Genomic DNA, 27,178 nt, shown 5'->3' on the forward strand with positions numbered 1-27,178 from the left:
AACATAACTTCACTTCTCTGTGCCTCAGTTACCTCATCTATAAAATGCAGACTGAGACTGTGAGCCTTATGTGGGACAGGGACTATGTACAACCCTATTTGCTCATATTCACCCCAGCACTTATATAGTGCCTGGCACATAGTAAGTGCTTAACAAATACTGTAATTATAATTCCTATTAACAAATACCATTATTATTATTATTACTTAATGGTATTAAGTGCTTACTATGTGCAAAGCACTGTTTAACAAATACCGTAATTATTATTATTATCTGCCCCAGCGCTTAGTGCTTAGTACAGTGCCTGGCACATGCACTTAAATACCATCATTATTATTAGTAGTAGTAATTACTATGGTACTCTGCACACAGTAAGCACTCAATTAATGATTGAATGAACGAATGAATTTTAAGAAAACTGTCTGTTAAGCACTTACTGTGTGCCAGGCACTGTATTAAGCACTGGAGTGGATACAAGCAAATCAGGTCAGACACGGTCCCTGTCCCACGTGGGGCTCACAGTCTCAATGCCCATTTTACAGATGAGGTCACTGAGGCCCAGAGAAGAGAAGTGACTTGCCTAAGGTCACATGGCAGATAAGCGACAGAGCCAGGATTAGAATCCATGACCTTCCGACTCCCAGGCCCGTGCTCTATTCACTATGCCAGTCTTGGCAAGTCAGAGGGATTACCTAAAAGTTAAAGGGATCAATGTCTATACCTTTCAGAAAAACAGGACTTCATGTGGACTTCAACATCACTAAAACCACCAACGACAACAAAAGAGCTCAACAGTATGTTGAACATGGACTGAGATTTGCTCTTTTCTCCCTCGTCCCCAGATGGAAACAACATTTTGTGAAATGCTGCGCTTCTAGGCAACTTCTTGCATAAAGGCAGAATCACAAATGAAGAGAAAGAATTCCACATCGATGGGTTTATTTAAGCTCTACCTTGCTAAGCTTTCATTTACAAGCCAATATTTTCAGAAATGAAACAAAACAAAACAAAAAAACCCACAGAAATCAGTGTTTCCAAGTGTTGGTTTACAGTCCACATAAAATTTTGACACTTGCAGAATTTACAACATAATATTCTGGGCAGTTGGGATTAAATTATACATCCTATTTCAATATCCACACTCTACAGCAGTTTAAAAATTCATACAGGCACATGTAAGGCGTTCTCTCTTTACAATTACCTATTTACACAGCTTTTCCCATTGCAGATGATGCAGTTGTCATCTTATCGGCCAGGGTTTGCAAAACATAGTCTATTTAAAATATATTTAGCAGCATATAAAATTAGAAAAAGGAAGGACATCCTACCATTAAATAAAAACAAAAGTAAGAGGTGAGAATATAAACAACTCCTTAGGAAAATAGAGTAAAATATTTGTTAGGGCATGAAAAGTGTTTCTCGTTACTGAATGCACACACTGCACTAATGAAAAGAACAAAAAAACAGAACAAAACAAAAAAACAAACCCAAAACTATTTTAGTCCTGAGTACAGAGTCTACACAACTGCACGACTTTGGTCAATAAGAGTAAATGTTAATGTTAAAGCAAATCGTAGAATGTTCCTTGTTAGCAGATTAGGGTCAATTCCATTTTTTAAGAAATTTCATTGAACAACTTTCTCCTGCCTTCTATCTCTTCCGTAACAAAGAAACAAAATCAAGTTCAGACTCAATTATGGACTATGGTTTCACTAACAAGCTATCACAACACACAGGTTATCTGAACAAAATGCCTGAAAAGGTTAACAGTGCTTTGTATTATATTCCAACTGACTAATTTGAGACCACAACTGTCACAAAAACAGATTCTCTGCAGTTCAACAAATCTGAGTGTTGCATATGCACAAAAATCCACTCACAATAAAATTGAGATTCAAGCAGGTTAATAATAGGACATACTTTTTTTTTAATTAGCACATTGGGTTTTAAGGATAACAGCTGAATTAGAATACAATTTATATTAACGACTGAATTCAGTTTAATTTCTCTGCTTATTTTAGTCATATACGTTTACCTAAGTAGCAGGGCAGAGTATGGAGGAATACTCAGAATTGCATCACAGTTTTCACAAAACAAGCAAATTTATGGTTAATTACTGGAAATATCTTCACCCGGGTCTCCAGGGTCAGAGATCTGACCATCTTGTAAATTCCGAACCTTCCAAATCCTCACAGTTCGATCGCTGAGAAGTAAATTATGAGAAAAAAAGTACAAGTCAAACTATTTTTTTCAACACAGCTATTTTAGTGATTAATAAAAAAATTCTATATATGAACTATTATGGAAACCTGTGCATGACAACACTTTCAACAAACCTATTTAAAATTACTGTCAACTGGCCATATTCATTTATGATTTAACTTATATGAATAAATGTTCTCTCAAATGGCTGAAACATAAGATTTCCACAAAATGGATTAACCACCTAAACCGCTGGTCAATTGTGGTTTGTTCCCTATGTGCAGGGAACATAACACTTCTTAGTGTTGTACTTTCCCAAGTATTTAGTGCAGTGCATGTACCCAGTGGGAACTCAATAACTAATAATAACAATTGCGCTATCTGTTAAGAGCTTTCTATGTGTCAAGCACTGTTCTAAGGTCTAGGATAGATCCAAGGTACTCAGGTTGGACACAGTCCCTGTCATTCATTCATTCAAACGCTTAGTAGAGTGCTCTGCACAAAGTAAGCGCTCAATAAATATGTTTTAAATTCATTCAATCGTATTTATTGAGCGTTTGCTGTGTACAGAGCGCTGTACTAGGCGCTTGGGAAAGCACAATACAGCAATAAAGAGACAATCTCTGCCCACAATGTCCTCACAGTCTAGAGGCGGGAGTAGGGTTGGGAGGCAGACATCAAGCAGCGTGGCTCAGTGGAAAGAGCACGGGCTTTGGAGTCAGGGCTCATGAGTTCGAATCCCAGCTCTGCCACTTGTCGGCTGTGTGACTGTGGGCAAGTCACTTAACTTCTCTGTGCCTCAGTTCCCTCATCTGTAAAATGGGGATTAAGACTGTGAGCCCCATGTGGGACAACCTGATTCCCCTATGTCTACCCCAGCGCTTAGAACAGTGCTCGGCACATAGTAAGCGCTTAACAAATACCAACATTATTATTATTATTAAGTAAACAGATGAAAATATAAATAAATAAAATTGCAGATATATACATAAATCCTGTAATTGGATTATAGGTGTCAATTGGTTGAACAACAGGAAAACTTCAAGCTAATGTCCGCTGGGAGAAAGTGGCTTTACATGAATAGAGCCCTTCAGAAAAGACTCATTAAAGAAAAGCAGCAAGGAGGAGCATTAATTAAATTACAAGAACTACAAACTCTTTCAGGATGAGATGAGAACTGCTACCCATTTCAGTTTAGTACGGGGGACCAAGGAACAACAATATGACAGAAACAAGGGATACAATTTTAAATGTGTTACGGAGAGTGAAACCCGTCTAACAGTTAGTAACTGACAGGGAGGAAGCAAACATTTTCCAAGTTCTTGAGAGAGCGACCCGTTTAACAAAGTGGCCTAACAAAAGTCACCCAACCAACATCATCAAGGAAACCAAAAAGTAAGCAGACTCACTCGGCAGCTGTAAAAATCTGGCTGGAGTTGACACAGATTGCGTTGATGGGGCTATCGTGACCTTTCATCTCTCCGACCGACACAAAGGAATCCACGTTCCACAGTTTCAAAATGCCCCCCCTGCAGCCACTCAATAGGACGGGGTGTCCAGGAACCACCCCCAAGGCACACACCCAGTCCTTGTGGGCATTTGGAACTTGCTGGGGAAGAAAAAGGAGAGATTAAGAAAAACTGAGGTCTTTGTTATCTTATTGTACTTTGCAGAAATGCAATCGACCCTCCCTGTTTGTGAGAATAAGGCAGCGGTTTTGGGGAATGTCTCCCCCTACTTAGACTGTGAGACCTATATGAGACAGGGATTGTGTCTGATCTGATTAGCTCTTTATCGATCCTAGTTCTTAGAACAGTGTAAGGTGCTCTACGCATAGTAAGTGCTCAATAAATATGACTGAATGAATGAATGCTTGACACATATAGTAAATGCTTAACAAATTCCAAAATAGCAATAACAATAATAATGTTCTTCTAACAAGCTGCATCACTCTGGATAGATTGTGGTGCGGTGTCCCTAGAAGTGTTTTTGTGAACATGCACAGCATTACATTACAGAGAAGCAGCATGGCTCAGTGGAAAGAGCACGGGCTTGGGAGTCAGAGGTCATGAGTTCGAATCCCGGCTCTGCCACTTGTCAGCTGTGTGACTGTGGGCAAGTCACTTGACTTCTCTGTGCCTCAGTTACCTCATCTGTAAAATGGGGATCAACTGTGAGCCTCACGTGGGACAACCTGATTACCCTGTACCTACCCCAGCACTTAGAACAGTGCTCGGCACATAGTAAGCGCTTAACAAATACCAACATTATTATTATTATTACATTATAAGGTCCTTGAGAGCAGGGATCATCCTACTAACTTTTATACTCTCCCATGTGCTTAATACAGAGTTCTCCATAGAGAAATCAAATTAAGCAATTTTAACTGATTCATTTGGGATAATAATAATAATAATAATGTAGGTATTTGTTAAGCACTTAATATGTGCCAAGCACTGTCGTAAGCATGAGGGTAGATACAAGGTAATCAGTTGTCCCACGTGGGGCTCACACTCAATCCCCATTTTACAGATGAGGGAACTGAGGCATCGAGAAGTGAAGGGACTTGCCCAAAGTCACACAGCTGATAAGTGGCGGAGTCGGGATTAGAACCCATGACCTCTGAACCTTAAACCCATGCTCTTTCCACTGAGCCATGCTGCTTCTCAATGAATACCACGACATGAGTTATCCTTAATTCACAATTCTGCAAAAACACACCATTCCTTTACTGCATATAGAAGAACCAACTATAGTAGCAAATACTTGATGAGAAAGGGAGAAAGTCAGGATAATGCAGAAAAAGAAAAGAGAAGTCAATCAGGGAAGGCCTCTTGGAGGAGATATGGCTTCAATAAGCCTTACAGTAATTGTCTGTCAGCTCTGAGGAGGGAGAGTGTTCCAGGCCAGAGGCAGGACGTGGGAGAGAGGTCAGTGGTGACTAGAACCAGCATGGCTCAGTGGAAAGAGCCCGCGCTTGGGAGTCAGAGGTCATGGGTTCGAATCCCCACTCTGCCCTTTGTCAGCTGTGTGACTGTGGGCAGGCAAGTCACTTCACTTCTCTGTGCCTCAGTTCCCTCATCTGTAACATGGGGATGAAGACTGTGAGCCTCACTTGGGACAACCTTATTCCCCTGTATCTACCCCAGCGCTTAGAACAGTGCTCTGCATGTAGTAAGCGCTTAACAAATTCCAACATTATTATTATTATTATTAGAGGGGATCGAGATACAGGGAGTAAGTTGGCATTATTTATTCATTCATTCAATCATATTTATTGAGTGCTGATTGTGTACAGGGCCCTGTATTGAGCACTTGGGGACGTACAATGCAACAATAAACAGACACATTCCCCGCTCACAATGAGCTTGCAGTCTAGAGGAAGAGACAGACATTAATATAAATAAATTACACATATGTACCTAAGTGCTGTGGGGCTGTGAGAGAGGAAGTGGAAAGAGAGCAAGTCAGGGCAAGCAGAAGGGAGTGGGAGATGAGGAAAGGTGGCGCTTAGTGTGGGAAGGCCTCTTGGAGGAGAAGGGCCTTTAATAAGGCTTTGAAGGAGGGGAAAGTAATTGTCTTTCACATTTGAGGAGGAAGGGTATTCCAGGCCGGAAGCAGGACGTTGGCAAGGGGTCGGTGGCGAGATCGAGGCACAGTGAGATGGTTAGCACTAGAGGAGTGAAGTGTGGGGGCTGGGTTTTAGAAGGAGAGAGGCAACCTGAGGTCGGAGGGGGCAAGTTGGTGAACTGCTTTAAACCCAATGGTGAGTTTTATCTGATGTGGAGGTGGATGAGCAACCATTGGAGTTTTGTGAAGAGCTGCGTGGCATGTCGTGAACGCTTTGGTAGAAAAATGAGTGACGAATGGACTGGAGTGGGGAGACACAGGAGACAGGGAGGTCAGCAAGGAGGCTGATGCAGTCATCTAGGAGGGATAGGATGAGTGCCTGTATTAATAAGGTATCAGTTTGGATGGAGAGGAAAGGGTGGATTTTAGTGATGGTGTAAAGATGGGACTGACAGGATTTAGTGATGGATTGAATATGAGGGTTGAATGACAGACAAGAGTCAAGGATAATGTCAAAATTATGGACTTGTGAGACAGGAAGGACGGTGGTACATCCTAGCGAAGCTGCATGGCATAGTGGATAGAGCACAGGCCTGGGAGTTAGCAGGTCACGGGTTCTAATCCCAATCTGCCACTTGTCTGCTGTGTGATCATGGGCAAGTCACTTCACTTCTCTGTGCCTCAGTTCCCTCTTCTGTCGAATGGGGATTGAGACTGAGGCCACATGGGACAGGGACTGGGTCCACTCCGATTAGCTTGTATCCACCCAGTGCTTAGTAGAGTGCCTGGCACATAGCAAGCACTTAAATACCACAACTATTATTATTATTATTATTATTACAGTGATGGGAAAGTCAGAGGGAGGGCAGGGTTTGGGTGGGAAGATAAGGAGCTCTTTTTTGGACATATTAAAATTGAAATGATGGGAGGCCATTCAATTAGGGAAGTAGTGTGGCTCAGTGGAAAGAGCACGGGGTTGGGAGTCAGAAGTCATGGGTTCGAATCCTGGCTCTGCCAACGTGGCAGCTGTGTGACCATGGGCAAGTCACTTAACTTCTCTGTGCCTCAGTTCCCTCATCTGAAAAATGGGGATGAAGATTGTGAGCCTCACATGGGACAACCTGATTACCCTGTATCTACCCCAGTGCTTAGAACAGTGCTCTGCACATAGTAAGTGCTTAACGAATACCAACATTATTAATTAGAGATGTCTTGAAGGCAGGAGTAGGTAGGAGACTGGCAAGAGGGAGAGAAATCAGGGCTGGAGATGTAGCGATAGTAATACTCGTTAAGCACTTACTGAGGATCAAGCTCTGTGTTATTCACTGGGATACATACGAGATAATCAAAACGGACACAGCCCCAGTCTTCCTGGCAGTTGAAGGGGGAGAGAGAACAAATATTTAATCCCCATTTAAAAAATGAGACTAAGGTACAAAGAAACAAAATGACTTGCCCAAGGACACACAACAGACGGCAGGCAGAGCTGGGCTTAAGAACCCAGTCTCTGACTCTTAGTTCTTTGCTCTTTCCACTAGGCCAGGCTGCTACTTGCTGCTAATTTTGAAATTGCTGTTAATTGCCTCCTCAATCAGGAGGAGAGGGTCTTCATTAGTAAATCCTGATTTAACAAGATTTATAAACGAGATTCATTTGTGAAGAGATGACGCAGTTTTCAGTGAAGAACATAATTTCTAGTGCCCATTTTGAATCACCACCAAGATTTTGCATTACCTGAAGGAGGTCTTTTTGAGCTAAATCCCATTTTTTTATTCCATTGTCTCTAGATCCACTGAAGAGATTATCCCCTTGAATAGTAAGTGCTTCAATCCCATCATAATGAGGGGGTTCAAAATTGTGTGTAGGACTCACTGTTCCAAGAGCCCCTTCTGTTACATCAAACATCTAAAACAATAATGTAAATTAACTTCTTGTGCATGCCCATTTAAAAAATAAAACAATAAAAATAAGATAAATAGCATCCCATTACACAGAGGCAAGGATATTCTGCATTCACCATCCAATAAAGAATCCCAGTTTTGTCCATGAAGCTTAGTTTAAAAGTACCATGCATGTAATAAAAGCTAGAACCCTTAAAGGGTTCTGTTTCTTAAACAGTACATAAGAAATAATCTGTCATCGTAAACAAATGCAAACTTGTTTGTATGTAAAACTGTAGTATCTTAAAACAATGGAAAAACTAAATACTTCTATGGATCCCATTTCTATAAACTAACTGTTATTGTTATTGTTTTCCTTTAGAGTGAGCCACTTTTACCTGTAACCTTGGAAATAGGGATCTCTTTTTGAATGAGGAAGCTATTCGCCATTTACTCTCAACTTTATAAATTCTGAATGACAATCTGATTTTTTTTCAAGACTTACATTGTCTTTAAGTTAGTTAAATAACAAAGGGAAATAAACAAAGACATCCTTCAGCCTCCTAAATACACATCTGGACCTGTTTTAAACAGCTCCCCAAATTCAATGAAATATATCTGTTGGTCAAAAGATGGCATCAAATCCCAATCTGATTTACTGAGAGGTTTCTCAGCTCAAACTACACATTTAATATTGAATCTTCTAAACAGACATGAAATACATTAGCCAACCACCCCAATATACACACCTTTATATAATGATCCTTTGAGCCAGTGATAATCAAATCTTGCCCATTGGAAATCCGGTCTACGGTAAGGCACATTACGGGACCCAGGTGTCCAGTTAACTTTCCTGTCGATTGAAACCTTCGATAAAAGTCAGAGGACAAAATTTAGTATTTTGGTTTGGAGCTGACTTATCGCCAAGTCCCTGTGAACCCCAAGTGGTAACTGCATTTTCATTTTAAGATCTCTGTTTTGCACAGAGTTGGACCAATCTACAGTTCAAAAGAGAATTTCTGATAACTAGAGTGAGCTGCAGGTAACCCTCTTTATAAAGCAAATTGATAATTGGAGATTTGCTTAACATGCACATAAATACTAATGTAGAAAATCCATTTATTTCTATCTCAAATGGGTAATTATCAAGAGCGGTCCTTGGAGGAAAAGGTTTTCCCTCTTTCTCGTACTTCCTGAGTTTCTGCCTGCTCCTATTCTTCCACCCCTCAGGAATTTTTTCTCAGTGACTTAAGCATGGAATGATGTCCTGAAGCTGTCTCGAGAGAGAGAGTGGTGGGAGTGCGATTAGAACTCCAACTAATCCAAGTCTTTCAAACTGTTACCAAAAGCCACAATGCCTAAGCTACAGCTAAAACCATCTTTGTGTGTTGGGTACTAAATCACCACTTGTCAGCTGTGTGACTTTGGGCAAGTCACTTAACTTCTCAGTGCCTCAGTTACCTCATCTGTAAAATGGGGATTAAGACTGTGAGCCCCACGTGGGACAACCTGATTCCCGTGTCTACCGCAGCGCTTAGAACAGTGCTCGGCACATAGTAAGCGCTTAACAAATACCAACATTATTAACACCCAATAAAATCGTGAGCAGAATATGCACACAGGCTCTCCGAGTTCTACTTTGCTTAAGATTCAACTGTGGCTCCTGAATCTAATCCCAATCCCAATTAATGGGACCTGAATGGAAGTTTCCCTGACGTCTATCCTTCTCTCATAGTTCCTCCTGCCTTCAGGATATTGCGATTTGGATGTCCTGCCAACGTCTTAAACTTAATAAGTCCAAAACAGAACTCTTCATCTTCCCACCCAAATTATGTCCTTCCTGAGCTTTTCCCAGGCCTGTAGCCAATGTCAACATTCTTGGGGAGCAGCAGGGCCTAGTGGAAAGAGCACGGGCGTCAGAAGACACGGGTTCTAATCCCGGCTCTGCCACTTGTCTGTTGTGTGACCTTGGGCAAGCCGCTTAACTTCTCCGTGCCTCAGTTACCTCATCTGTAAAATGTGGATTAAAACTGTGAGCCCTACATGGGACAACCTGATTACCTTGTATCTGCCCCAGCATTTAGAACAGTGCTCGGCAAATAGTAAGCCCTTAAGAAATACCATACCATAATTATTACTATTATTATTATTCCTGTCTCACAAGCCTGTAAGCTCAGCATTATCCTCGACTCATCTCTCTCTCATTCTACCCACGTATTCAGTCTGTCGCGGAATTAGTACTAACGATTCATTCATTCATTCAATCGTATTTATTGAGCACTTACTGTGTGCAGCGCTCTGTACTAACAGCTTGGGAGACTACAATACAACAATAAACAGAAACATTCCCTGCCCATAATGAGCCAACGGTCTAGAGGCCAGGAGACAGAAATTAATATAAATATGCAAATGACAGATATTTATGTAAGTGCTGTGGGACTGGAAGGGGGTGGGAGAACAAAGGGAACAATTCAGGGTGACACAAAAGGGAGTGGGAGAAGAGGAAAGGGTGGGTTTATTGAGGGAAGACCTACTGAAGGAGATGTGCCTTCAATAAGGTTTTGAACGGGGGAGAGTAATTGTCTGTCGGATGGTATTTATTGAGCGTTTACGTACTAAGTGCTTGGGAGAGCACAACAATATAATGGACATATTCCCAGCCCACAAAGAGCTTACAGTCTTCAAAACATCTCTACAGTCCACCACTTCCCCTCCATCCAAACCGCTTACTTCACTGATCCGAGCCCTTATACCCTGCTTTGACTAATCAGTGTCCTCACTGAGCTCCCTGTCTCCTCCTTCTCTTCTCCAGTTCATACTGCACTCCGCTTCCCTCATCATTTTCCTAAAATATTGCTCAGTCCATGTCTCCGCTCACGTCGACTCCACTTCTCTAGTTCCAGTTTACTCACTGTGCCCCGATCTCATCTATCTCATGGCCATCTTCTTTCTCACATCCTCCCCTAACCTGGAACTCCCTCCCCCTCCATATATGCCAGACTACCACTATCTCCCCCTTCAAAGCATTACTAAGATCTCATCTCCTCCAAAAGGCCTTCCCCAATTAAGCCCTCCTTTCTCTGGCTCACTCTCCCTTCTGTGTCATCTATGCACCTCAATCTGTGACGTCTGGACATTTGATATTCTCCCCACTCTCCACCCCACAGTATTTATGTACATACTGATAAATTATGGTATTATAAATTACCTCTTTATTCATATTAACGTCTGTCTCCCCTTTAGACTAATTCTGCTGTATTGTACTTTCCCAAATGCTTACTACAGTGCTTTGCACATAGTAAGTTCTCAATATGATTGATTGATGTCTTCCCACTTCTCAAAAACCTCAAATGACTGCCCATATATCTCCAAATCAAAGAGAAATTCAAACAATTGTATTTACCAAGTGCTAACTTAGTAGAGCAGATTGCTCTACTAAGCACTTGGGAAAGTACAATATAATAGAGTTGATAGACATGTCCCATGCCCACAACAAGCTTATGGTCTAGAACTCAACTTTAAAGGCATCCAGTCAGTTTTCCCCTTCTTACCTTACCTCACCACTCTCATAATAATGACAATAACAATAGTATTAATTGTGTTAATTGTTAAGTGCCCATTATGTGCCAGGTACTCTACTAAGCTCTTGGGTGAATATAAGCAAATTGGATTGGACACAGTCCCTGTCCCACGCAGGAGCGCACAGTCTTAATCCCCATTTTACAGATGAGGGAACCGAGGCCCCGAGAAGTGAAGTGACTTGCCCAAGGTCACAAAGCAGACAAGTGGTGGAGCTGGGATTAGAACCCAGGTCCTTCTGACTCCTGGGCCCATGATCTATCCACTAGGCTACCCTGTTTCTCTTCTACAACCCAATCCACACAGAGAAGCAGCGTGGCTCTGTGGAAAGAGCCCAGGTTTGGGAGTCAGAGGTCATGGGTTTGAATCCCAGCTCTGCCACTTGTCAGCTGTGTGACTGTGGGCAAGTCACTTAATTTCTCTGTGCCTCAGTTCCCTCATCTGTAAAATGGGGATGAAGACTGTGAGCCTCACGTGGGACAACCTGATTACCCTGTATCTACCCCAGCACTTAGAACAGTGCCCTGCACATAGTAAGCACTTAACAAATACCAACATTATTATTATTATATTTTATTTCTCTAATACCAAACTACTCACTGTACCTTGATCTCACCTTTCCCGTTACCGACTCCTTGCCCACCTCATCCCTTTGGCCTGAAAGTCCTTTTCTCTTCATGTACATGCTGACTACCACTTTCCTCCTATTCAAAGCCCTGGTAAAATCACATCTCCTTCCCAAACTAAACCCTCACTTCCCCATTCATCTTCTGCACTGTTTACATATTTTGAGAAGCTTATGACAGCAAAGAAGCAGTGTTGCTTAGTGAAAAGAGCCCCCGCTTGGGAGTCAGAGGGCCTGGGTTTTAATCCTGGCTCTGCCACCTGTCTGCTGTGTGACCACGGACAATTAATTTAATGTCTCAGTGTTTCAGTTCCGACTTGTTCATTCCAAGCACTTAGTACAGTGGTCTGCACATAGTAAGCGCTCAATAAATACTATTGAATGAATCATATACAAAACAGGGATTCAACACCTGTTCTCCCTTCTACTTATACTGAGCCCTATATGGGTCCTGATTATCTTGTATTTACTTCAGCTCTTAGTACGGTGTTTGGCACATGGGAAGTGCTTAAGAAATGCCATAATTATGATTCTGAATATTATTATGATGATTATATTCAGTCCATCCCCAGCACCACAGCACTTATGTAAATAGCCTTCTGCAATTTATTTTAATCTCTCTGTCTCTCTCTCTCTCTCATCTATAAACTCACTGTGGAGAGGGATAGTGTCTACCAACTCTATTATATTGCACTTTTCCAAGCGCTTAGTTCAATGTTCTGCACACAGTAAGCACTCAATAAATATCACTGATTAATTAGAACCCAGACACTCTGACTTCCAAACCCTTTCTCCTTCTCCTAGGCATCTGTGAAGTATTCATGCACAGTAGTGGATAGAGCATGGGCCTGGGAGTCAGAAGGTCATGGGTTCTAATCCCGGCTCTGCTACTTCCGCTGTGTGGCCTTGGGCAAGCCATTTCACTTCTCTGTGCCTCAGTTACCTCATCTGGAAAATGGGGATGAAGTCTGTGAGGCTTGTGCAGGACAGGGACTGTACCCAACCCAGTTTTTATCCATCCCAATGCTTAGTACAGTGTGCGGCACATGGTAACAGCTTAGCAAATAAGAAATATTATTACTTTAAAATTCAATTACATACCTTTTGAGATCCCACATTCTTACTGCATTTCCAGATGCAGCATAAAGGAAAGTGCCAGTGGGGTTAAGGGCAATTTGATTAATCTGGTTTTCTCCAGATGGAACTGTAACTGTTCGATTGGCATTTGCAGAGCAGGAATCACCAGGCATAACTTGACCGGAAGATCTGAATAAAAATCGAAAATGATTTCAGTTCCTCATTTATGTTTGGTTCTAGCATTTCTGAAATTCAAAAGAAGCTCACAACCAGAACGTTTGATGGATGATTCAAGATTTTATTTATATCTCTAATATCTGTGTTTCTGAGATAAGTATTATGAAGTCATTCGTGTTCAAGTCTAATCTGCAAACATTTCCTGGAATCCCAGTTGCTGAAACTGAGAACTCAGCCATGAATTTTATAGTCATTAATGCTCCATTAAAGTACCTGAAATGCACTTTATGAAGAAATTTGAACTGAGCTATGGGCAATTTTTAATCATTTAAGATTCTATTTTGGCCTTTAGAAATTAGTTTTTTCTGTGCAATTTACATATTTTTCTTCCTAGGAACTGTGCAGATAACTTTCTAAACCACACTGCTAAATATCTATTTCTAGTTATATTCACAGAATTCAATATTCCTGCTACCTACCTACTAATACAAAAAGTAACAATTGTCATCATTACCAATATACTAAGTAGTCACTGCAGGGTCATAAAAAGAAAACGTAGACAGAGTCCTTTTCCTCACACAATCTAGTAGGGAAGCAGGACAAAACCCCGAAACCAACAGAGATGAAAAAATGCAAGTGCCAAGTGCAACTAATTTAAGAATTTAAATAAAGGAAATGCATACAGATGGTATGATTCAAACCCATATATAAATTGAATATTTATTTATACCACTGGGTATAATTTATTAACCCTAAAATAAGAAATGTTTTGTGAAGATTACCTTTTATAAGGATCACTATTATACACCTACATGGCTTGTTTTCCGGTCTGAAGTAGTTCCTGTTATATACTGATACAGTGGAATCTTGTTCTTAATCACATCACTCTCTAATTCTAAATACCCCAGTGTTAACTTCTCCCACTTATGGCAAAATGGTATCCTCTTCAGTTAGGAAAAAAAAAGGATTCTGGACTAAAATACACCTCGTTTGGTGCTCATTTGAAATAGCGCCATTTATGTTTAAAGCCATTATCTCTCATGCCACTTTTTTCATCTCTAAATAATGCTCTTGTTTTGCAGCACATGTGAAGTTTACCTTGACTTAAAATCCTCCCTCTTTTCATTCTTTCAACCACAGTCTTAACCTTTCAACTACTTTGAGTAAGAAAGATTAAAAACCCCATTTCAACTACTGTTTGTTCTCTATTTGGCATTAACGGCAGATCTTCAGTTTAGTAGCAGCAGGTGTCTTTTTGCTGAATGGGATGCTAAAGACACAACTAATGCAAAATCTATTATTGGACAACATTTACATCGCTATTTAACCATGTAACTATATTTGTTGTGGTTTTAAAATCACTGTTTTCTAATAATGACCATATTATTTTGGTCAATTCTCTGGTTGACAATGAGCAGAGTGGCTTAATGGAAAGAGCACAGGCTTGGGAGTCAGAGGACATGGGTTCTAATCCCAGCTTTGCCACTTGTCAGCTGTGTCACCTTGGGCAAGCCACTTAACTTCTCTGGGCCTCAGTTACTTCATTTGCAAAATGGGGATTAAGAATGCAAGCCCCATGTGGGACAACCTGATTACCTCATATAATAATAATAATAATATTGGTATTTGTTAAGCGCTTACTATGTGCCAAGCACTGTTCTAAGTGCTGGGGTAGACATAGGGGAATCAGGTTATCCCACGTGGGGCTCACAGTCTTAATCCCCATTTTACAGATGAGGGAACTGAGGCACAGAGAAGTTAAGTGACTTGCCCACAGTCACACAGCCGACAAGTGGCAGAGCTGGGATTCGAACTCATGAGCCCTGACTCCAAAGCCCGAGCTCTTTCCACTGAGCCACGCTGCTTCTCATATCTCATATCTACCCCGGTGCTTAGAACACTGCTTGGCATATAGTAAGCCCTTAAGAAATGCCATAAAAATAATAATGATAATGTTCTTTATTAATCAATGATTGGATTAATCAATGGTATTTACTTAGCAGTTTCTTTGTGTGGAAGGTTTACTAAGCACTAGGGTAAATAGAAATCAGTTGGAAAACTCAATCCCTGCCCACAAGGAGCTCGCAGTCCCCCTTTGCAAAGCACAGGGGTAGATAAATAGAAGATATTCAGATTGGATGAAGTCCCACACAGGGCTCACAGTCTAAAAGAGAAGGAGAGAAGAGGGAATGCGCCTGTCTGTTGTTGTACTGTATTCCCCCAAGTGCTTAGTACAGTACTTTGCACATAGTAAGTGCTCACTTATGATCGAATAAATAGATATTTTATCTTTATTATACATTTTATGAAATTGAGTCACAGAGAAGTTGAGTGATTTTGGCCAAGAGGTGGTGACAGAGCTACAATTTCGATCTCTTGACTGCAAATCCCTTGATCCCTAGCCCAGACTCGGGTCTCAGAGATCATGGGTTCTAATCCCAGCTCACCTCTTGTCAGCTGTGTGACTTTGGGCAAGTCACTTAACTTCTCTGTGCCTCACTTACCTCATCTGTAAAATGGGGATTAAGACTGCGAGCCCCATGGGGGACAACCTGATTACCTGGTATCTACCCCAGTGGTGAGCACAGTGCTTTGCAAATAGTAAGTGCTTAACAAATGCCATCATTAATATTATTATTATTTAATTGGTCTCCCCCTCTACACTGTAAATTTCTGGTGGGCAGGGAACATGTCTACTGACTCTTTTGCTTTGTAATCTCCCACAAACTTACAGCCGTGTTCCGCATAACGTAAAAACTCAATAAATACCATTGATAGTTGACTGGTTATTTAATGTTTTTTTTCCATGGAACCAATCAAGACTTCATCTGGGAAAATTCTTGCATAAAACAACTCATCATTTCTCATTTTCAATTCAAAAGAAAAAGATGGAACTGCATTTGGTCAATATGGAGTGTTTGTAGAAGGGAAAAAACTAAGCTGATCTTTCAAATCTCCGGTATATACTGGACTACTGTTTGGTTTAACAAAAATCTTCTCTTCATCGTAAAAACAAAAACCTCTGAAAATTACCAATCAATCTTACTGTGTGCTTAGCACTATACTAAGGGCTTGGGAGAGTACAATACAACAGAAGTGGTAGACAAGTTCCCCGCCCACAATGAGCTTACATATTTTTATGTTTTCCAGAAGTATTCATTAGAGGCATTTACTGAAGAAAATGTCTAAAAATTTTGAAAAAACTGTAGTTTAAGTTTATAGAAATGGGTTTGATTTCTGGCCAATTCAAAATGCAACATTTTATATTTAGAGCTTATGATCAAGAAAAGAAGCTATGAAACGCTTGTATTCTTTTTTTAAAGTTACTTACGTCAACGTTCGAATGCACTTTGCAGAATCTCTGATGTCCCACACTTTAATATAAAATGTTGAGATAGTGAAGACCAGACTAGTGTAATTACAGTACTTTACAGACACAACATTATTGGGATGACCTCCCAGAGACATAATTTCTTGTCCAGTTACCAGATTCCACACTTTACAGGTACGATCTGAAATAAAAAGGAGAAAAATCATGGAGGTATGGATCATTTCACACAAATTCAAAAGCATGCAGATACCATTATAGTTTCCTTGCACTATATTTCTTTTCCTTAAATATTATCCTTTACAGGCTAGACAAAGCCAAATAATATTATCTTGCTCTGGTAGCCTGTAAAGGATATTTAAGGGAAAAATAGAGTGTGTAGTACATATACAAAAGTAGCAAAAGTAATGATAATAATAATTATGGCATTTGTTAAGCGCTTACTATGTGCCATGCACTGTTCTAAGCATTAGAGTAGATATAAGGAAATCAGGTTGTCCCACGTGGGGCTCACAGTCTTAATCCCCATTTTATAGATGAGGTCACTGAGGCAAAGAAGTGAAGTGACTTGCCCAACGTCACACCGTAGACAACTGGAACCAGAATCAGAACCCACATCCTATGACTCCCAAGCCCATGGATACACCATAGCCTGGGAGTCAGAAGGTCATGGTTCTAATCCCAGAACTGCCTGTTGTGTGACCCTGGGCAAGTTACTTAACTTCTCTGTGTCTCAGTTACCTCATCTGTATAATGGGGATTGAGACTGTGAGCACCACGTGCAACAGGGACTGTGCCCAACCTGATTTGCTTGCATCCAACCAGCACTTAGTACAGTGTCTGACACATAGAAAGCCCTTAACAAATACCACGATTATTGTTATTCATTTATTCATTCAGTCATATTTATTAAGCACTTACTGTGTGCAGATCACCATACTAAGCGCTTGAGAAAGTACAATACAACAATAAACAGTGACATTCCCTGCCCACGAGCTCATATATAGTATATATATGATGCTTAGTATATCTACTGAACAAAAACATTTATAATGATTATTCAAATTGATATAACTATGTGAAATAGTCTACTTCTCTCTCTCCTGATCACCAGAGAGCTTGAAAGGGACGGTTATACGAAAAAAGATTAAACTGATCTACCAAATCTCCAGAAAACTTTGGACCATTACATGTTTGGGTTAACAACAAAAATCTGGTTTCCAACTTAAAAACAATAACCTCTGAAAATTATCAATCTTATTTAATGAGTATTTACTATATATAGAGAGAGCGAGAGAAAGAGAGAGAGAGACAGACAGACAGAAGTATACCAATTATGCATATATGTTCTCATTCATTCATTGGCTCAGTGGAAAGAGCACGGGCTTTGGAGTCAGGGCTCATGAGTTCGAATCCCAGCTCTGCCACTTGTCGGCTGTGTGACTGTGGGCAAGTCACTTAACTTCTCTGTGCCTCAGTTCCCTCATCTGTAAAATGGGGATTAAGACTGTGAGCCCCACGTGGGACAACCTGATTCCCCTATGTCTACCCCAGCGCTTAGAACAGTGCTTGGCACATAGTAAGCGCTTAACAAATACCAACATTAACAGTACTTATTGAGTGCTTACTACATGCAGAGCACTGTACTAAGTGCTTGGAATGTACTATTTGGCAACAGATAAAGACAACCCCTGCCCATTGACTGGCTCACAGTCTAAATGGGGGAGACAGACAGCAGAGCAAAACAGAACAAAACAGAAACAAGACAACATCATCAAGCTAAATAGAATCAAGGGGATATACACCTCATTAACAAAATAAATAGGGCAATAAATAATATATACAAATAAGCACAGTGCTGAGGGGAGGGGAAGGGGGAAGAGCAGAGGGTGGAGGTGGAGCAGAGGAGGGGGAGCAGAGGGAAAGGGGGGCCCAATGTGGGAAGGTCTCTTGGAGGAGTTGAGCTCTCAGTAGGGCTTTGAAGACAGGAAGAGAGTTAGTTTGGCAGAGGTGAGGAGGGAGGGCATTCCAGGAAAACGGTAGGACGTGAGCCAAGAATCGACGGCAGGATAGGCGTGAACGGGGGAGAGTGAGGAGGTGAGCAGCAGAGGAGTGGAGTGTAGAGGGTGGGCAGTAGAAAGAGAGAAGGAAGGTGAGGTAGGAGGGGGCAAGGGGATGGAGAGCTTTGAAGCCAAGAGTGAGGAGTTTTTGTTTTGTGCAAAGGTTGATAGGCAACCTCTGGAGGTTTTTGAGGAGGGGAGTGACGTGCCCAGAACGTTTCTGTAGGAAGATGATCCGGGCAGTGGAATGAAGAATAGACTGGAGTGGGGAGAGACAGGAGGAAGGGAGATCCGAAAGGAGGCTGACACAATAATATAGTCGGGATATTATGAGAGCTTGTACAAGCACGATAGCCGTTTGGATGGAGAGGAAAGGGTGGATCTTGGTGATACTGAAAAGGTGAGATCGGCAAGTGTTGGTGACAGATTGGATGTGTGGGGTGAATGAGAGCTGAGTCAAGGATGACACCAAGATTGTGGGCTTGTGAGACGGGAAGGATGGTTGTGCCGTCCACAGTGACAGGGAAGTCAGGGAGAGGACAGGGTTTGGGAGGGAAGATACGGAGCTCAGTTTTACCCACAGCTACAAACTTTTGTAACTGTAAGGATATTAGGGCAGATGGGGTTGAGAGGAGACAGGCTTCAAAGAACAAACAGGGTAGAATGCCACCATTTTGGGCTCTTTCAACCCCAGTTGTAAATTTTCTGATTTGGTCAAAACCCTGAATGAATGAGCCTGGGAATATAACTCAGGTCACTCTGCTAGTCATCACTCCTTTGTAATGAGTATCTCTGTTCATGTCAGCTCCTCTTTTAATACTCTCATAGTTCTTTGTAAAAATGGGAACCAGCATAGCCTAATGGAAAGAGCACAGGACTGGGATTCAGAAGATCTGGGTTCTCAACCCGGCTTCACCACATACCTAATGTGTGACTTTGGACATGTCATTTAACTTCTCTGCGCCTCAGTTTCCTCATCTGTCAAATGGGATGAAAGACCTGTTCTTCTGCTTCCTTAGACTGTGAACCCTATGTGGGACAGGGACTGTGGCCTACCTGGTTGTAGCTATCTCAGTGTTTAGTACAGCACTTGACAAAGGGTAAGTACTTAAAAATACCACAATTATGATAATTATTGTCATATCTACATGTTCTGATCTCATAATTGATGTGTTAGCACATTTTAAAGCTGTCATGGCCTCAACAGATTAGCAACTATGTAAAAGGAACAATGAGGAGACTTTCCTTCTTCATTCAGTCATTCAATCAAATTTATTGAGTGCTTACTGTAAGCAGAGCACTGTACTAAGCAATTGGGGAAGTACAATATAGCAATAAACAGACACATTCTCTGTCTACCATTAGCTTATAGTCTAGAGGGGGAGACAGACATTGATATGTATAAATTATAGATATGGACATAAGTGCTGTGGAACTGTGAGGGGGGATGAATCAAAGGAACAAGTCAGGGTGATGCAGAAGGGATTGGGAGAAGAGGAAAGGAGGGCTAAGTCAGGGAAGGCCTCTTAGAGGAGATGTGCCTTCAATAAGGCTTTGAAGGAGGGGAGAGTAATTGTCTGTCAGATAATTGTCTGTAGTCTTCCTCCATTAGACTACAAGCTCCCTCATTTGATTATAATTAGATTATAAAGAAGCAGCCTGGCTCAGTGGAAAGAGCACAGGCTTGGGAGTTAAAACTGTGAGCTCCACGTGGGACAACCTGATTACGTTGTATCTCCCTCAGCGCTTAGAACAGTGCTTGACATATAGTAAGCGCTTAACAAATATCATTATTATTAGGTCCCTCAGGAGTGATTTGTACAGTGCAAAAGGAGAGTAGATGGGCAGGGATGAGGCAATATATGCACACAAGAATTTCCTGCACAAAACCGATTTACAGCGAAAGTCACCCTGAGACATTATAAATTATAGATGTTTTGACATATAGTTGCTCATAGCTGCATGATTCACACTTTAGGAATTTGTGTCTTCACAATACATGCTGGACAGGTATAGTTATTGCAGAAGAAAAATGATTTTATATATATCTTTTTAAAAAGGAAATTCCAAGGATGTAATAGGTGCCTTACCTTTTGAGCCAGTAAACAGAAGATCATCAGTAGAATCCAAACAAAGCACAGCTTTCGTATGTCCCTCAGCTGTGTGAATACATTGAAGTGCTGACGATTTAACACTTTTGGAAGTTGGAAATGGGTTGATTATGCCTCTGAAAAGAAGAAGAGATTAATTTACTATGGAAGAATAAATCCAAATGGCCATATCTTGCTACAAAACTAGGCATATTCCTTCAAGCAAAGTTGGGAGAATCTGTAGTCTGGATAATTTAGGAGTTGTCTGGGTGACTAATGAAAGGTCAAGAAAGTTAAAAAAAAAAAAAAATAATAGGAATGGAGTAATACCATCCTGGGGCAACGAGGATGAGGCAGAAGGGGTTAGGTGTGGGTAGATGTGCAAAAGAAAGAGAAAAATAGGAGTTGTCATTCCAGCGTCCTTTGTGTCTAGCTTGGTGCTGAGTTAGACACGAGAGCACTGTAAATGAGGAAAAGTGAAAGATCTGACCTCTTGGAGATAGGGAAATACCCACTACAGGGATAGGAAGAAGGGAAATCAGAGTAATAATATCTGTAAATGGTCTAAAAGTTATGGCAAGCAAGGAAACAAGGAACCTGCCACACTATTTTCCCACCACATAACTGCTTGCTACTGGTGGTTAAAATGGATGGTTCATTAGAATAGTTGTACAACAAAAATACGAATTTCATTAGGAAAAATTTCATGTGACAGAAATAAAAATATCAAGATAAAGACCCACCACAAATTTGATTACATATTTAGAACGTTAAGTCTGTGGAAACTGGAACTGAGTTCATCCCACCTAACAGGGCACTCTTTTGAGGAATTACTTCTTTTACCATTATCAAGGAATAATAATGGTAATTGAGGTACCTGTTAAATGATTACTATTATCATTATTAAGCACTGGGGTAGAGACAAGATCATCAGGTCCCTCCTAGGGCTCCCAATCTAAATAGGTGAGAGAACAGGTATTGAATCCCCATTTAACAGATGAGGGAACTGAGGCCCAGAGAAGTTAAGTGACTTGATCAAGATCACACAGCAGGTAAGTGGCGAACTGGGACTAGAATCCAGGCCCTCAGACACCTAGGCCCATGCTCTTTCCACTAGGTCACACTGCTTCTCAAGTCAGAGGAAAACAAGAAAGGAAGTGACTATAAAAAGACAGGCCATCTACTTTTTCAAGTCCTGAATTAAAAAAAAAAATAGCTTAGAAAAATTAAAGGAACAGAGGTTGGTTAGATTAGTTAGATGTCTGAATGATTTTTACTCTTTGCCATGAATCTCTTCTCCATTGCTCAAGTTGCATCAAACACAGTGGCGTTTGTGTTCTATCACACAGCAAACCTGTGCTTCCCATTTTTCTCCCCTACTTCTTCCTCTCCCTTACTTCAATTATCGGTAGGGGAACTAAGGTCATGGTTTGTCCACAAGCCCAGGAGGTCAACGGTCCTTGAGTAAATGCATCGTGAATTTATGGTGTTACTAGCCCCTGGATCTCCTTCTGATGCTGACTGGACATGGGCTGCACCCAGATCCCTCAGATGCAGGGCTGAGTTCTGGACAAGGTGGGCCAGAACCAAATCTGAAATTTGGAATATGTACAGGATACAGGCTAAGAATCATAGAAGGAACCCAGGAGAAAAATAAAATTAAATGAAATTTTAAAAACAAGTCAAATCACACCAATGAAGATAGATCACTCAATAACAGTGAAGAACAGTGTGGTTCTTGATTTATTTATTGGATGTTATGGAAGATAATATTTTTGCAAATTGTAATGAGGTAAACTTCATATATGTATATACACACATATATTCTTTTGGTTAAAATGTATTATTTATAATATTGAAAAAATACATAATATTGATTTTGGCTTATTATGATCTAAAAATTCAGTCAGATTCACAATACTTTCTAATGGTTTTGAGATTTCTCAATTAGTAAAATCTAATTTAATCATTTGCTTATTTCTTAATTTAAAAAAAAGCTAAAAGTGTGTGAATAAATCATCCTTTCACTTATTCTCCACACTGTTCTTTAGATCCTGCAGGAGACGGTATCCGTGAATTGAAACAATTGAAGTTAATAAGAATTCTTTTAAACTGCTAAAATTCTTGTCTGGTGAGCAGGCAGAACTCACAGTCCTTTCAAAAGAAAGTGATATAATTTTGGTCCAACAAATATGAGACCAAGAATAAGTCAAAGTGAATAGGACAGAAGATTCAGAAAAAATATCCTAAAGGGCAATAACATAACAGTGTGTCAGTAAAGACAAGGAGAAATTTCTTTTGATCCATAGCTAGTGAAAGTTTTGTCCTAGAAGCTGCAAAAACTTCATCAAAGCAGGTCTAACATAGTTTTGATCACTACCAACAGTCAAGTATTTTTTTTTTTTAAATTCCCTAATTTCACCAGGAATTTTTTGGAGGCAAAATAGTCTACAGGCAGTATGCCAAAAATCATCATTTGGGGGGGGGGGGGGGGGGGCATTTTATTTTTACTGTCCTGATCCTTTCCTAGTATTGTAAAGATTAAAAAAAAACTAATCATCATTTTCTATATTTACTATATTTCTATTATCAGTTCCCAATTTCTAGGGTAATAAGCTGTTTTCATGGACTGTCTGAAGCCACAGAACAAAAGGGAAATTAGACAATAATATATGATTTCTAAACTTTATCACCGAATAGAAGGTACTGTTATTATTTTAATTATTAATTGGGAGAAAGAATCTCTTGCTGCACTAAACCATCTCCAAAATGGTATAATTACTTGTGGCTTCTGTGTGTGGAAAGTGTATGTAAGAATTGTATACCAGAACTGGGTATTAACATCTGACACTGATGACCTTGAACTTTACCTCTTCTTCTGTATTTTTGCACAAAAATAAATACTAATGATCAAGGGCGAAGATGAGTGCAAGAAGTAAGGCGTCTGAATAATCCACAAACTAAACATTTGGGAACTACTCTTTTCATGTCAATTGATCTCTTAACAGCTCATTTGACAAAAAAACTGGCTTCATTCATGCTATTTTACAGAAATTTCCTAAATCTGTTCTATTGCTTGCCATAGTCTAAAGTATTGTATAGCCAAATGATAGTCATAAAAATATGAACCCACAATCTTGGCCCAAAAGTGTTGAGCCAGAAAACCACAAGTCTTCCCCATTTTCAAACTCACTTTACATAATAAATGAAATATTTTTGACATTGACATACAAATAAACACCAGGACCAAATGCAAATAAAGGCTAAAATTTTTTAATCCTTCAAATCAACCAAGTAATTTGCTCTGTTTCTCTCTGAAAAGCATGCTTTTTTAAAGGGGAAAAACATTTCTTGTAGAAAACAATACATCAAATGTTAATGCACGAATGCGTTTTTAGGAGAAAGAGAAAAGCGTGCAACAAAAACAAGACTTTGCTTTGACCCAGCAGAAAGGGATTTAGAAATGAATAGGAAGCCAGAAAGAAGGAAAAAGAGAGAGTACCTGTGTACCTCCGACAGAGAGGAATCACTTTCATCAGACCTACAGTGAACAGTAGTAGGATTGTGAGGAGAAAGAACACAGGTATCAGCAGGATAAAAGCTCTGTATTTTCTTAACAATAATAGCATGCTGACCCAGAAAATACAGTAAATGTTTCCCTTAGAGTTTACTACACTGCTTTTCCATTAGCATACGATATCAGTAGTAATCAGTTATTTCTGAATGAAGAATAGACTGGTGTCCTTTCATTGCAGCTCATGACATGACGCTCATTACTTCTTTTGTAATCATCTAAAATTGCTAACAGAGTGAAGTGAAAAGGAATGGAAAGGGACATGGTGGAATATAATTTGGTAAACATATAATAATAATAATAATTATGGTATTTGTTAAGTGCTTACTATATGTCAAGCACTGTTCTAAGTGCTGGGGTAGATACAAGGTAATCAGGTTTCCCCTCGTGGGGCTCACACTTAAATCCCCATTTTGCAGATGAGGTAACTGAGGCACAGAGAAGTTAAGTGACTCGCCCAAGGTCACACAGCAGAGCCAGGATTAGAACCCATGTCCTCTGACTCCCAAGCCTGGGCTCTTTCCACTAAGCCATGCTGCTTCCTTAAGCAGTATTTCCTGAGCTTCCCTAGTAATAGTCATTGAATGCACATCATGTGAAAGGCACTCTATTAAAGACTTGACTAGTTCTAATTGCTAACTATTTTTATGTGAAAGAATGAATCTTCACTAAATTTAGGATTCCGCATGTGGGATTTACCCTCAAGAGGATGTGCAGCTGTGCTGAACTGCAGTCTGACATACCAAAAAAAAATTATCTAGCAGGTATCTGGGAAAATCGGCCCAGGGTACATAAGCAATAGGGAGAAAGAGGAAGCAGGAGATGGATGGGAACATGTAGGTTTAGGGCTGGATCCAGGAGAGGGTAAATTCTTTGTTCAGCATCTAAAACATGATTTTATGGGGCAGACAGCATGGAAAATGGGAAAATTCCAAAATACCAAAAATTCCAGACAAAATTGGATATTGGAAATTCCAGTCATATGTTGTTGTCATTAAGATGATGCAGATATCATTTGGATACATTCATTCACTTTCCTTTTTATGCTGAATCGATTTTGCTTAGCCGTCAGTGGTTTTAAAAAATACACACTAACTTGCCTAGTAAAGCTAGGCACCACTATTAATTTAATTATACATATTATATCATTCTAAAGTAAATGGAGAATAATTTCTTCCAAAATAGAAATTTCACTTAAATGAGTCTAGTATATTCTTGAACTTGAAATATTATTATTAATAATAATCACAATTTTTAAGCACTTGCTTTGTGCCAAGCAGGGTAGTAATCACTGCAGTAGATAGGTTTGACATATTCCCTACCTCATTTGGACCTCACAGTCTAAAAGGGAGGGAGAAGATGTAATGAATCCCCATTTTACAGATGGGGAAACTGAGGTACTGAAAGGTTAAATGACAAAAAGTTAAATGACTTGCCCAGGGTCATACAATGAACAAATGGCAGAGACCCAGATCACGACTCCTGAGCCCATGCTCTTTCCACTAGGCTACATTGCTATTATGATATTGACACTAATATCTCATGGTAGCCTATATAAATAACAAATGATTCTGAAAGGGTAATACAAAAATAACAAAAGCCACCCCAACTAAGATGAGGATTTACAGTCAGAGAAAAGTCCATATCTAGCCAGTTGATTAGCATCTTTTGGGGCAATAATGTCAGCTCTGGGTCATAACATACAATATTTCATATTTTATCTATGGAAGAGCTAATTCAGATTGTCAGCATGCCAAACACCAATTTTTTTTTAACTTGGTAAAGTATTTAGGGCACTAAAAATTAAAGACGTCCATTAAGAACGGACTGCATAATCTGGTGACCTGACACAAGTGAGCCAATTCTAATTCACTTCTTTCATCATGTACTGTCTGGAGAAAGTGGTTTCCATTACCTGACAGTTGATGAACTAACCACAGCTAAACAACTGAACATGAATGAGGTTAAAAGCTCTATGGTTCCTACATACATTTCAAATCTATTTTAAAAGACAAGACGGTAGGTAGGTCAAGTGATAAATACATGCAAGCACTTTTACCACAGGGAATGAGGTTCAGCGGGAAAATAATTCTCTACAATCCTGCCACATGAGGAAAGTACTGTACTTAGACAATTTCCCATTGGAAAACACAAGAAAAAAGAGCAAAGAGTTTGTACGGGGGGGGGGGGTCCCCCTTCTCTCACTCACAGGAAAAAGTGAGAGATTCACCATGAATCGTACTACATGGAGTTCAAATGACTAGGGCTGGGGCTTTCTCTTATGACTTACTTATCCTGCTGAACTGAAGTGTTTCCCTGAGAAACAGTAAGACGACTAAAAACATTCAGTTCATTACGGGGTCGGCTTGGTGGGGAAGAAGGAGGTGAAAGACTAGCCTCTGAGGTTCCAGAATCTGAGCTATAAGAAAAAAGAACATTAAAGACTTGGCTTTAATCGGTTATGATCTGTTAGAAAGGTTAAGTGAAACATGCCCCAAATAGATTTTATTAGAAGTTGTACTGTAAACCAATATAGGCTGTTATACATGCATCTTCTGAATAATTGATCGAAATACTTTATTAGCAAGTTAATCTGTGCAAGCCACAAGATGGCACTATCTACAGACCAAAGATGGCCTTTAAAAACTAAAAATTACACATCTTTTGGGTGTTTAAAACCATTTAGTCACCTTTTCCAAGACAACCAATTTAGATTTCCATTCTACTAATTGAAAAATGTCACTTAAAAACAAACACAGTCATCTAAATCTGGAAAATAATTTCACTGCTGAGAGGAATCCAAGTAAAAGAGATTTATACTTGAACATAGTCTTCTTAGTGTTCAAAAATAAGCAACTTACTGTTTGTGTTCCTTGGTCTTTGACTTTTCTGGTTTCTCATATACCTTTCTTTTAGTTAAAGGTGAGGGTTCAGGTATTTTCTTTTCTGGCAGTGTTGACTGTCTAGAACTAAGGTAATAGCAAAGATTCTTTAAACTTGAGAAGTTCAGATACAG

General features: G+C 40.0%; 1 protein-coding gene across 9 annotated transcripts in view; it reads right to left on the reverse strand.

The window, feature by feature from the left end:
* Window positions 1-922: 922 nt before the first annotated feature.
* KIF21A (kinesin family member 21A) overlaps window positions 923-27,178 on the reverse strand; it is a 152,362-nt gene continuing 126,106 nt past the window's right edge. For 4 of the 9 annotated variants that reach the window (XM_029055041.2, XM_029055022.2, XM_029055013.2 and 1 more), the window contains 10 exons: window positions 27,024-27,131; window positions 26,453-26,581; window positions 24,091-24,129; window positions 20,589-20,725; window positions 16,442-16,622; window positions 12,958-13,122; window positions 8,402-8,519; window positions 7,507-7,677; window positions 3,612-3,811; window positions 923-2,203 (listed from right to left, as the gene is read on the reverse strand). In XM_029055041.2, coding sequence (XP_028910874.1) covers window positions 2,110-2,203; window positions 3,612-3,811; window positions 7,507-7,677; window positions 8,402-8,519; window positions 12,958-13,122; window positions 16,442-16,622; window positions 20,589-20,725; window positions 24,091-24,129; window positions 26,453-26,581; window positions 27,024-27,131 — 1,342 coding nt within the window. In that variant the 3' untranslated portion in view covers window positions 923-2,109. The remainder of the gene's footprint in view (window positions 2,204-3,611; window positions 3,812-7,506; window positions 7,678-8,401; window positions 8,520-12,957; window positions 13,123-16,441; window positions 16,623-20,588; window positions 20,726-24,090; window positions 24,130-26,452; window positions 26,582-27,023; window positions 27,132-27,178) is intronic. The other 5 variants (XM_029055050.2, XM_029055071.2, XM_029055030.2 and 2 more) reach the window with 2 other exon arrangements.

The sequence above is a fragment of the Ornithorhynchus anatinus genome, chromosome 2 (genome assembly GCF_004115215.2).
Source record: "Ornithorhynchus anatinus isolate Pmale09 chromosome 2, mOrnAna1.pri.v4, whole genome shotgun sequence".
NCBI classification, from domain to species: domain Eukaryota; kingdom Metazoa; phylum Chordata; class Mammalia; order Monotremata; family Ornithorhynchidae; genus Ornithorhynchus; species Ornithorhynchus anatinus.